The sequence below is a fragment of the Lingula anatina genome, chromosome 2 (genome assembly GCF_051362555.1).
Source record: "Lingula anatina isolate TDL-2025a chromosome 2, LinAna3.0, whole genome shotgun sequence".
Classification (NCBI taxonomy): domain Eukaryota; kingdom Metazoa; phylum Brachiopoda; class Lingulata; order Lingulida; family Lingulidae; genus Lingula; species Lingula anatina.
Window position 1 is genome coordinate 40356646 of NC_141768.1, and position 11884 is coordinate 40368529.

General features: G+C 36.3%; 2 protein-coding genes across 2 annotated transcripts; one reads left to right on the forward strand and one right to left on the reverse strand.

Annotated features, from left to right (window-relative positions):
- Positions 1-4: 4 nt before the first annotated feature.
- LOC106178747 (ovochymase-1) lies at positions 5-11798 on the reverse strand. The gene is made up of 11 exons (XM_013562051.3): positions 11553-11798; positions 10896-11050; positions 10083-10173; positions 9626-9751; positions 8730-8908; positions 3578-3688; positions 3165-3294; positions 2712-2901; positions 2018-2277; positions 832-977; positions 5-572 (listed from the first exon to the last, which is right to left on the reverse strand). Exons 1-11 carry the CDS (start codon positions 11596-11598, stop codon positions 369-371), a joined length of 1638 nt encoding a protein of 545 aa, XP_013417505.3. The 5' UTR covers positions 11599-11798; the 3' UTR covers positions 5-368.
- On the forward strand, positions 4712-8724 carry LOC147763695 (uncharacterized). The gene is made up of 9 exons (XM_087007004.1): positions 4712-4837; positions 5619-5767; positions 6154-6246; positions 6534-6672; positions 6906-6946; positions 7209-7278; positions 7462-7498; positions 8007-8070; positions 8269-8724. Exons 1-9 carry the CDS (start codon positions 4798-4800, stop codon positions 8425-8427), a joined length of 792 nt encoding a protein of 263 aa, XP_086863130.1. The 5' UTR covers positions 4712-4797; the 3' UTR covers positions 8428-8724.
- Positions 11799-11884: the final 86 nt, after the last annotated feature.

Genomic DNA, 11884 nt, shown 5'->3' on the forward strand with positions numbered 1-11884 from the left:
GAAATGAAATGTTAAGTGTCTTATTTAATCGTCGTGGTCGGATACACAAAATAGCTCTATACAGAGAAAAAACGTTCACCCCCTAAACCGGCGATGTGATGCCATCAGCAAAATGGCATGCTTTTTCTGAACACAAATAATGCCCTTACACATTAGTATATGATAATATCAAAATATTTACTTTAACATGAAGTAGATTTTAATCTGATTTTTGGTTAACAGGGTATATATAACCTGAAACAATTTTAACGTCTTCATACCACCGAGTGCATTTGCAATTAGATATAATTAGTGCATAATACCTATGCATGTATATGTGTACATATATACGATAGCCTCGACTTTTTGACGCTTTAGAACATCTGCGGTTATCCCACTAGAGGACTGGCTTGACTCTGAAGTGCTGTACTTAACTTGATGGTGTTTTTTACCCAGTCAATGTAATCAAATACATTGGTGTAGACACCAGGTTGGTTCACACCGCCGCACGTAGCACCCCAAGATGTTATGCCATAGAGGAAGAATTTTAGACCGGAATCTCCTGTACAAACTAAAGGTCCACCACTATCACCCTGAATGGAAATAAAATATTAGAAGTGAATCACTATAAGGAGCCAGGCATTGTGTGTAAAAACAGTCCCATGACAAGTGCCCCTTTAGAACTAGGTTTTGCTTTTGTGAATTGTAGTATAAGAAAAATGAAAAACCAAAGTAACGAGACATAGACATACGCCCTAGACCCGAAAAAGTTGTAACTTTATAATACACATAAACTCAGTGAACAGCTTGGATGACTTTTGTCCAAAGTAACAAAAATTAGACTTTTCTTACCTGGCAAGCATCTGCCCCACCCGCCACAAAACCCGCACAGAAAGCAGTGTCCTGCACCGCGCCATCGTATATATTTGTGCCGTTACATACTTCGGGTGGTACTATCGGCACTGCAGCTTGCTTCAGAGAGTCTTCCCCTCCGGTGCCTGCAAGGCAAATCTTTGATCAGTGAGGTTAGGGGTATTAACATTAAATTGAAATGTAAAAGATTCCCCACACATGCATTTCACAATGTTTTTTCTCACTGGGCCAGATCGGATTTTAGGACGCTTTAGATGTTAAATGTACTCCATGTACACCTATTATATATAGTGGCTTTTTTGACCAAGGTAACATCCAGGGCCCAGTTTTATAAAGGACATTTAGCACTAACCAGTGTTTAACTCTAACCAGACCTAAACAGTCTGTTAGTAAACTGGCCTTTAAATAATTATTTAATCCAGTTAAACACTGGCCAGTTAACTAATTGGCTGTTTTCCGTCAGAAGACTGTATATGAAACACAATTCAACCATCTTTTAGTTAATGGGTGTTAGGAGAATGTATCCACTGGTTAGGCTTATCCACTGGTTAGTGCTAAACGTCCTTTATAAAACTGGGCCCAGAGTTCTAGAACGTCAAGTTTAAGTTATGAACTTGACCCATTGGAAAAACCAAGTCAGTGCAGCGCGTAGGAATAACTTTGTGAGCACGTCTTTATACCGACAGTTACAGCAGCCACGTTGTTCCAACGGTGTATATTTTCTAGGAGTCATTACAATCTTCATTTCTTTTATTTCTTATTCTTCGTTTTCCAGAATATTTTTCGAAAGTAACGAAAAGTCTGTTATGTGTTTTATTCCTTTAATGCCCCCTTAAAACCAGTTTATTATTTCATATTAAAAAGAAAAAAAAATACACTTAATCTAGATAGCAAATTTGTGTCAAAATAACATTGACTCACGTGCTGTTTGTTTTCAACGTTTTGTTGTAGCCTTACACTTATACTCCGTGGGTATAACATAGGCTTACTTTTCATTATCAAACAGAATATGTTAAAAAGGGGCTATTTTTGGCCATCTGAGAATTTACCAGAATAGTTATGGAACTAACTTCTACATAATCAACATCATACTTTGGCCCAAAAACGGGTCTAATTATGCAAACACGTGGGCAGGGACACGATCTCTTTACACGACAAGACACACCTTTAGTATCTCCAAACCCTGTGATGTAGCAGATGGTTCCAGGTGAGACATACGTCCGTGGGAGACACACGGGTGTCACCTCTGCTTTTAGAACAGCTGGTGACCCCAGTTGAACTAGAGCAATATCGTTGAAGTTGGCGTCGTAGTCGTAATCTGGATGAGGGATGATTTTTTGGATAAGGAGCGTCTGTTGAACGTTTTCGTATGAATTCTTTAAATGTTTTCCAACAATGACTTGCCACCTCCAAACTTGAGGGAAGCTGAAAATAAATTGTCAGACATATTTACTTTAATTCATGGGCATCTGTATTAGTTTTACAAATTGCTATAAAATCTAATGTCATAATTGAAGGGCTCTTGATCATGTGGTATTAGTTTTCTGGGTGTGGAAATGGAAGAGGTAAGGCTGAATTATTCGTAGTGTGAACGACAATTACCTTTTCCCCAAAACTACTGCATTCATGCAAGAAAAAAGTTATTTAGCTTACAAAAACTTATTTCGCTTACAAATAATGGGAAAAAGTCAAATAGACCACTCGAATTGACTTTCGCCATCGCAAACACCTTTTTGTCCGAGATTGATAATTAGTCTCTTATCCCCAAATTATTCCTTCTTTTGGATGGGCAAAGCTTGGGGGGGTAGTTATGGAGGTTGAGAATTTTCCCACAGTGTCCGGAGAAAGGTATGACGTACTCGTAGAAGCAATGTGCAGCAGTGAGCACCCAGTGAGGGTCAATCAGTGCACCCCCGCAGTAGTGTCCGTAGCGTTCCAGCCGGAACATCACCTGCCATGGCCAACTGTGCGGGACAGCTACCCGACCGCCGACGATTCGTCTGCTCGCCAAGGAGGGCCTGATGGCGGGCACCCCGCAGGCGTCGTCTTCTGGAGGATATCATTAAAACTGCATAAGATAAACCACCTGTACCATTTTGGGGGTATTAAATATGCTTTATATGAAATATAATAATGATAAAACGGGTCAAACAACTTACCCGTCAAGCAAATCGATTGCGATGTAGGCCAGTTTTACACAAGCTTATACCATTTTTTTCATACATTTTTATATCTTGAATATTATTGAATGATATCCTCATGTGGCTAAATTAATGAAGAAAAAAGTATATTTTGATTGTTTAAATACAAACCTTGTGGGTTAAATTTGTATGCAAGTTTAAATCCAATGCCATTTACAAAGTTGTCCGTTTCAAACCGAAGAAGGACCCCACTATTCTGCACTGTCAGAGGCGTAGGCAGTGTATTTCCACAAAAGGTACCCTACAACAAATGATTACGATTTGTGCGATTTTGATTTATCCTTATACTCCTGTGAAATACATATCTTCTTCATTTACTTTAAGAATTGGTTGCATCGTAAGTAAACTGGTAAAACGTTTTTCATTTGTTGCGACATTTTTACAAAATGTCAAAATATCAATTTCGGCAATATGTTATGGTTTTTGCCAAAGCTTTATTGACAAGACTTTAAAGAGCCATCGCCCTAGATAGATAAATATTTATTTTTCCTGCTAGATAACACAGCATAAAAAGCATAGCCCACCAACAATGGGTCCCTCTCTGTGGTTCCATTAAAAACCTGAAGACGATCATGTTTGCATCCAGTCGTATTCTCGCTCTCAATGTCCATGTACAGGAACGTTAAGGTTAGCACCTATTTGGAATAAATGATAAAGACAAATGATCTGACAATGCCTAAGTTCGTCATTCATATTTAATCAAGAAAAGGCCAGCATACTGTGCATTGATGCCTCCTTCAGTTTACATATATATGTGCATTTAATCAGGAGCTGTTTTGTTTTAACTGTTATCATCAGATGGCGACTGTTATTTACTGTTGTAAATAACCGTGATTATAATTCGCTGCTGGGATAACTGATTACAGTGATCATGATATCATATAGATTATCATCATATAATCTTTAACAAAAAATTTTTCTTACTGCGCAAAGTAAGTATATACATTATTTTTATTTATATGGATTACATTGAAAAAACACACGCCAAACTACATGTACCACTACCAACCTCAATCAACAGTGCATTTACTGGAGGAGTTATACTTATTGACGACATGTCGCCATCCTCTAATTTTGTTAATTATGTCATATATCTATATTATAAACCTATTATCTTTCTATGTATATTTTTGGGCTCTAAGGTGTTCAAATAACTCTACAGCATGTAAGAAAGGGATGTATTTTTATAAGTAAACTTGCCTGTGGAGGTGGTTTACAAACTTAAGGCAAAGCTACGCGACACGCAGCTGATATCGCCAGTTAAGAGTTAACGCGGTATGCAGTTTTCATTTTTTTTACTTGTTGGTAAGTTTTGCCAAAATACTTTTTTGCCATTTTTATCTTTGGGTCCAGCCTTTAGCAGACTCTAAAAATGAAGTTATAACACTGACGCCATATAATCAACGATCTGTTACGGGAACTTTTTTTCTCGATTTATGACGCATTTAAGGGACGGTGTACCACGGCCTTATCTAATCACAACGAAAAGACGCGTATTTAATTATCGTGATTCTTTTGAACTCATTTTAGGACGCAGGGTGTCAAAGTAACGGTGGTAATCCCAGCCTCGTTCTGAGGATACGCCACCAAAGTGTGATGGATTCTGGCCTCTTCTTCATAATCTCTACATAATAACGCACGTTTTCTACAACGACACTATTAGTGAATAAGCGTTGGAGCGCAGTCACGGAAAGAGCCACAGACATCACAGTAATAGAGTAAACGTTATTTTTAAGCGAGTAAAATGGAAGCGTCACTGAAAGATCAGGTTGTCATGATTACAGGTAATAAAATATGTCACATTTTTCTAGTACAGAAACTTTTTTTATTCAAATGAACTGACCTGTTTTAATATCACAGAAAGCCTATGAGTTTGCCACTACATCTGCAATAACCAATAATTTTAGTCATTCTACCCAGAGTTAATTGTGTAAGTACTAATACATTAGTTTAAAAGGAGTTTACTAGATTAGCTGATGGTCACATTCACTTAACAATTGCCAGTAATACAAATATAAATAAAAAAGTGAATGAGTAAACAAATAAATGTAATTTTAAAAAATGATTATGAATAATCATTTGTCCCGTTCATATTGGTATTTTGGATAACATTTGCTAAGGCCTTTTTGGATAAAAAGAAAAGAAAAAAAAAACAATTTCCATTTCGTTATATTATTTCAGAAAACTTTTTTGTAGGTTGAAAACACAAAATTAGATTTGGAAGATATTTATGACGTGTTTCGAATATTATTAGTTGGTATTGAAACCATTTATCTCCCATAAACAACAGTGAAGTTCATTTTATGTCTAGACTATCTGAATAGAAACTATATACAAGGTCTGTTAAACATGATGATTTCGGTCATAAGGTAAATTACTATCATTATTGAAGTTGAACTACGTTTTTGGTTTTAAGACCGAAACACTTACTGTAAGCAAGGATACATCTGTAGTTGCCCAGTAACATTTACATTAGCCCCTTTTCAAGGATTACGTTTTTTTTTTAATGAAAATGGGGTGCTTCAGGTAATTTTATCCTAATGATATTATCACTTTTCTCTGCAGGCGCGGCATCAGGCCTGGGTTCCGCTACAGCTGTGAAGTTCGCGACCTTGGGTTCGAAACTGGCTCTTTTCGATAAGGACGCCGAAAATCTACAACACACAGCAAACATCTGCAAGTCCGAAGGGTTGGCAGCCGAGAAGGCAAGCTTGAAATAACCGGCACTGAATTTAGACGCAATATGATAGTTTCGCTTCAAACCACACAAAAAATAAAAATAAATAAATAAATAAATAAATAAATAAATAATACAAAAGCACTCATAGACCGCAGACCTCCGTCAAGACAAATGATTAATTAATAATTAACCGTTAACCAATTAATGGATCATCACCAAAATCTAATCACTAGTTAGCCATGATCTATCCTGAAAATGGTATCAAAGTCCGTCCATAACATTTGGGTAATGTATTAGCAAAGTGGCGAACTAACCGAACCAAAAACGTTACCTCTTTTTGGAGGTAATAACAAGTAAAAAAATATTGGTGGCAGTTTTAATACTTGTGTACTATTTACATCTATTTACATCTCTCTCTAGATAATACTAATAAATGGAGATGTAACAAATGGCAATGACTTGGAACGTTTTGTAGACCAGACAGTTGCTAAATATGGCAATATAGACGTGTTGGTGAGTACAAAATGTCACCTTGCTCCATCGACACAAGTAATACGTAGGCTTATATGTACATGCACAGGACAGAACGTCAACATACGACCAGTCACAGAGAAACAATACTTAGTTCACAGACAAACAATCACCTAATTATGTTTGTTCTTTGTACAGCATTATTTCCCTTCATGCAACATGCAACTCAATCAATGACTTAAGGAACCTTGGCATCTTTTTCCCACTGGTTCTGAAATGTGATACCTGAGGTTAGAGTATAGTAGCAGAGGTAACCTAAATAATTTCAGGTTAATTGTGCAGGGATTTTACGATGGAATGAGCACCAGAACACGCCCATGGATGAATTCGACCTCGTGTTTAACATCAACACCAGAGCGGTATTCCAGCTCACCAAGCTGGCCATACCACATTTGATAAAATCAAAAGGTAAATGAAATGGTAGAGATTATACATATTACAATATGGCCTTAAAGCGCCTTAACTAAAAGAATAAGATACGTTTTACAGTTTAAAGATGTACCTCTTATATACAGTGCCAATCTTTTCATGGTAAGAGTAAATGTAAGGCACTGTGTTTGCTCTCATTTTTGAACCAACTTTCGTTCTACAAAGTCTGTGATAAAATGTTTTGACATTTCATTTTCACAATATATTTTCAGGCAGAATTGTGAATTTTACAACCGTAAATGCCAACCAAGCTGTAAGTAGTGTATTTCTGCATATATTTTAAGCATTTCAAAAGTAGCCTATCTATTCGAATTTGATTATTTTATCAAAATATTGCCATTGATGAATTATAATTTAACATACATATAGCAATATGGCAAAATATTTTCCTTTAAAAGACGACTTGTAAGTCAATATTGAATTTTCGAAAATAGTCAATATTTGCATCATTTGAAACCCATTTTAAAGTATTCTACACCTTTCTGGGCACTGGAAAGCGTTATCTTAATATTTAGTTTGCAGGTTTGATGGCGTATAGCATGTCCAAGGCCGCTGTAGCACATATGACTCGCTGTCTGGCTTTAGGTAGGATATTCGTCGCCAGATTTTTCTGTTGAAAAGACGTGAACAGATAGTTGCTGCATATTATTTATTTTGTGCAACTTCGTCACCAGATTTTCTATTAATGTGAACGGGTCGTTGCTTTAAATTAGTTATCTTCGTTAAAACTACCATGTATATGTCATTAATCCGTATTATGTATTCTAGAGTTGGCGCCTAAAGGTGTACGGGTGAACAGCGTGAGGTAAGCAACGGTCAAACATACAAGAATATATATTACAATATTCGTATTTTAAAGGGATAACAACTGTTCATTTTGGTGGGGAAAGTGCCATAAAATGGATTTTCCTGAGGTAAAGGAAGATTTTTCCACACTTACCAATGGTTAATGTTCCGACATTCAAATAAATTTAGTCATGTTATTTTTAAATAATCTCTAAGGGGATCGTAACACACACCAGCCATCTATGAAGATTCCAGATTAATTACGCTATGTGCAGTTTTGATGATAAAATGGAATTTATTATTTTTCTATGAGTTGTTTACAATGTATTTATTGTGAAATATGAATCTCATACGAAGAGTTGTTATCCCTCTAAGCGAAGACAGACGAAATAGCATTGGATCAAATTGTCGATTTATGACACTATTACGACGTACAGATACATCCATCTACCTTGATATGGGGGCATTTTTTTCATTAATAAATATGTGTCCGTACATTGTCTATTTTTTATTGTTTGTTTTTACAGTCCGAGTACTATATCTACCAATTTGCACACCAGTGCCGGTCTCGACAAAAACCTTCTGGATCAGGTGAGCATGTGTGTTTGTATGTGCGCACGCGCGTTTGTAGGCGCACACGAATGTTATTATTTAAAGCATTGTCTAGGAGTGTTTTTTGAATAGGAAGAATGTAAACCATTGCACCATGTTATTGTTACATGTAATATACCATTTTTTTCTTGTTAATATCCATGTACTATGGTTAATAGATATTTCATCTTTTGACAGTTTTTTGAAAAGTGCAAAAATACCCATGCTCTGGGACGTATGGGACTACCCCACGAAGTGGCCAATGCAGTGGTTTTCTTGGCATCCGACGCTTCCTCATTCACTACGGGGATGACCATTCCGGTCGACGGCGGTAAACACGTTATGTGTCCGCGATAAAAAAATATTTTTTGGATACGACGGATTAACTCAAGATAAAACTTACATAATGAGTGAAGGGGCATACATACATCGTTTTGAAAATATCATACATCAATGCATGAAAGTTTAACATAGAGCGACATTTTGTCATCGTTTCCACTGCAGACTATTCAAAACGCACTAAGACTTGAATAACAGAAATGGAAACAGGCAGACTTTTACTGTTAAATTTTCCATTATGGTATGACTTCATTTCGTTTTCTATCAAATGTATGTGAAACAGGCGCATTTATTAAATCAGTATGTGAACACTTGCGTACCTGTACAGTTTTCTGCTTAATCACCCACGAGCAAGCCAAGTTTGATTGATATAATTTTTGCCCATCAAATCCCGGTGATGACACTACCCCACTTGGAGCATGCAGTTCCACGGGGTTTCCGGTACATCCCTGGGGACTGGCTGGCTTGGGTGTCCCGGGGGAGGAGTTCAAGATAGTTCCTAGTAGAAATAAAACTACATAAGCTGTATACTGATTATAACATGCTGTTTAAAAATAATCGAAATACATGCACATGTATTTCTGATCATGTTACTTACAATAATGACAACCTTGGTTACTATGACATTGAGTTTTACAAAAAATGTGCAGAGTTGAATATTTAAAAAGATAATATAGAGGTATGATGTTAAATTCGTTCACATGGAAAGTCTATTTTCTAAAAATCTATTTTCTATTCGCGGTATCTTGTAATCACGGTCCCTGTGCCCTGAATATCCCGAGAATTAATTACAGCTTTGGAAGTAACTGGCTCGCGCCGCCAGTAATTACGATATTCAGGGCACAGGGACCGTGATTACAAGATACCACGAATAGAAAATAGATTTTTAGAAAATAGACTTTCCATGTGAACGGAGTCTTAACTGGTAGTAACAAACACACTGCGTTCTAGATAATCGGTCTTGTTAAATCCCACGATTTAACAAACTTCAGTCCTTCTCCTTGGCTCGGTTTTCAGTTTTACATGCTCATGGTAAATGTACCTTTTAACAGTGGTAAGGGTACCGTGAGCATGTAAGGCCGAAAACTGAGGCAACCCTTCCCCTATCTTTTACTTTAAAAGCTCAAGATATAGGCCTAACTAAGAATAATGGCGTTAAATTTAAACAACGTGAAAAAGGTCATCTCCTCTCTTTCTGAATTGTTTCTTAACCTACCAGTCCAGGGTCGGTATGTTATCTTGAACCCACGACCAGTCTTGGAACTGTCACTAGTAAACTCGAGAAGAACGACCGAGCTATTTGTTATAATAGCCGCTGGCAAGTTCTTTCCACAGTACTTAACTTTAGATTTCATTAAAAAGAAAGAAAAATCAATTACCAAATGAATGAATAAACAAGGCATTAATTTAAAATGCAAATTGCAGAATTAAAGAAATCCCTTCAATAGTGCTTAATCAATGTTGTATGTACAACAGCATAAATACCAATGGCTATATAAGAGAGGGCACGATATAAGTGTCGTATGGGTATAATGAACTAGGGACAATGCATCATTTTAGACAATACGACGAAAAGAACTGTTACGTTCTCTCTGCAATGATACATAATTCAAAGAAAGGAAAGGATGAATGAGAGGGAAGCATTTTAATGTTTTTAAATTATGTAGCCCCACTCCATTTGTTTGCCGACATCCTGATGAAGTCGTACGGACAGTTCATGGCGTCTCCCTCCACGTCCAGATCTTCAAATATCACCATAATTGCCTGGGAAAATTGACATGAAAGTAATTAAAGTAATTAAATATTTTACCTTTATTCATTACTTTGCCTGAAGTTTTTATGTTAAAACATAACTATAAAATGAACGTCGAAAATGGGATATATATATATATATATATATATATATATATATATAACATTGGTCAAAAAGGTTTTCCCACCCCCATTTCCATGTACTTTTATTTACAAATGATCACCTCACAGCTGTGAACTGTTAGAAATAGTGCATTTTATTATGGATACCGTGTCTAACATGATTAATGGTTAAAAAAAATACAAATTAGTGGTGAAAATATACACATTTTATACCATTTAGTAAAATTTATAAGAGGTACCCCCTCAAATCGACTGTTTCACTGTGACTTCTACAGATGTAAAGAAATGTCTATAAAATTGAAAAGACACCATCAAAGGTCACCAAATTCACACACAATTTGACCAATGTTGTTTAGTAATGCTAACAGCAAGATACAAAACACCTAGTATTGACTATAACAATATGTTTTGGTACATAATGTTTTTAACTTTTTAAAAAGGAGTTATGATATGTAAAAGTATATATGATAATAGGTTATAAAAGTTCTCCGCTAACAGACAAATTTGCAACTTCTCAATCGGTCGTTGTCACAGAAATTATGGCCAATTGTTACTTTGTGATTGAACTATCAGTTTTGACCTGCTGTGTTTGCGTTCTGACACGACCTCACCTGTTTGGGGTTAGGTCGTATCTCCCACGTACAGTGAATATTGACGGGATAATTACTGGGGTACTGTGGTGACGTAATCGTCCCACTAGGTGACGTCAGCTTAATGAGACCTTGACATCCCGACCATGATGATCCAGTAGAGGGGCAAAGCACCGCTAGAAAAGGAAGAGAACATTTTTTAATCTATTTAATCTAAAGGCATTGTCGCCAATGTATACACTTATTGCTTCAGAGACAAACCACAATTGACATTCATGAACTTAATGATATTAGGAGGACAGAAATGATTTTGGTCATGTCAAAAATTTTGACAATCTTGATACAATTTACGCTTGCCCACCCGAATTTTTTCAATATATATATATATATATATATATATATATATATATATATATATATATATATATATATATATATATATATGCCCTTGGGTGACGAAAAAAATAAATGAAATCTGAGACGTATAAACTGCGGTGCCATGTCAGTCAAACTTGTCGTAATTGAGACCAAAATACATCTCCGTTTGAAGAAATATTTGCACTGGCGGTATTCTGCTTGAGGGTTTTGGTATGTTATTCCACACAAACGTAGTTGCAGGACAGAAATCGTTATTCGAAATGAAACTCGCCCCAAGAGCGTATAAGGTAAAATACGTACCAAAAATCGACACACCTATTACGATCCACCAGCAACTGGACTCCATTTCGTGGTACTCACGTTCACCTCATTCAATCAGTATACAGTTGCTCTACTTATGCATTTCTAAATACAGACCTTTGTAAACAGTACACGAAGATAACTCTATCGTGCAAACTTTCTAATCTAGCTTACATTTTGGTTGGGTTTATCTTTCGAAATATTTTGAAATATGTCCACAGAAAACTACTTGTAATCTACGTTTTGCTAAGGCTAATTTTGGACAATCGACAAAACTCCCGTCTTATATACCCCGTATACCCACCCAACAGTAACACCCAGTTACACCGTCT

Excerpts from the sequence above, each read along its gene's own strand:
- LOC106178747 (XM_013562051.3), bottom strand. The coding sequence starts at position 11,598 with ATGGAGTCCAGTTGCTGGTGGATCGTAATAGGTGTGTCGATTTTTG. Across the intron at positions 9,752-10,082 it reads GATGTCGGCAAACAAATGGA|TTAAGTACTGTGGAAAGAAC; the intron begins GTGGGGCTACAT and ends TGAAATCTAAAG. Across the intron at positions 3,295-3,577 it reads CAGAGAGGGACCCATTGTTG|GGTACCTTTTGTGGAAATAC; the intron begins GTGGGCTATGCT and ends CATTTGTTGTAG.
- LOC147763695 (XM_087007004.1), top strand. The coding sequence starts at position 4,798 with ATGGAAGCGTCACTGAAAGATCAGGTTGTCATGATTACAG. Across the intron at positions 7,499-8,006 it reads GTACGGGTGAACAGCGTGAG|TCCGAGTACTATATCTACCA; the intron begins GTAAGCAACGGT and ends TTGTTTTTACAG. Across the intron at positions 8,071-8,268 it reads ACAAAAACCTTCTGGATCAG|TTTTTTGAAAAGTGCAAAAA; the intron begins GTGAGCATGTGT and ends ATCTTTTGACAG.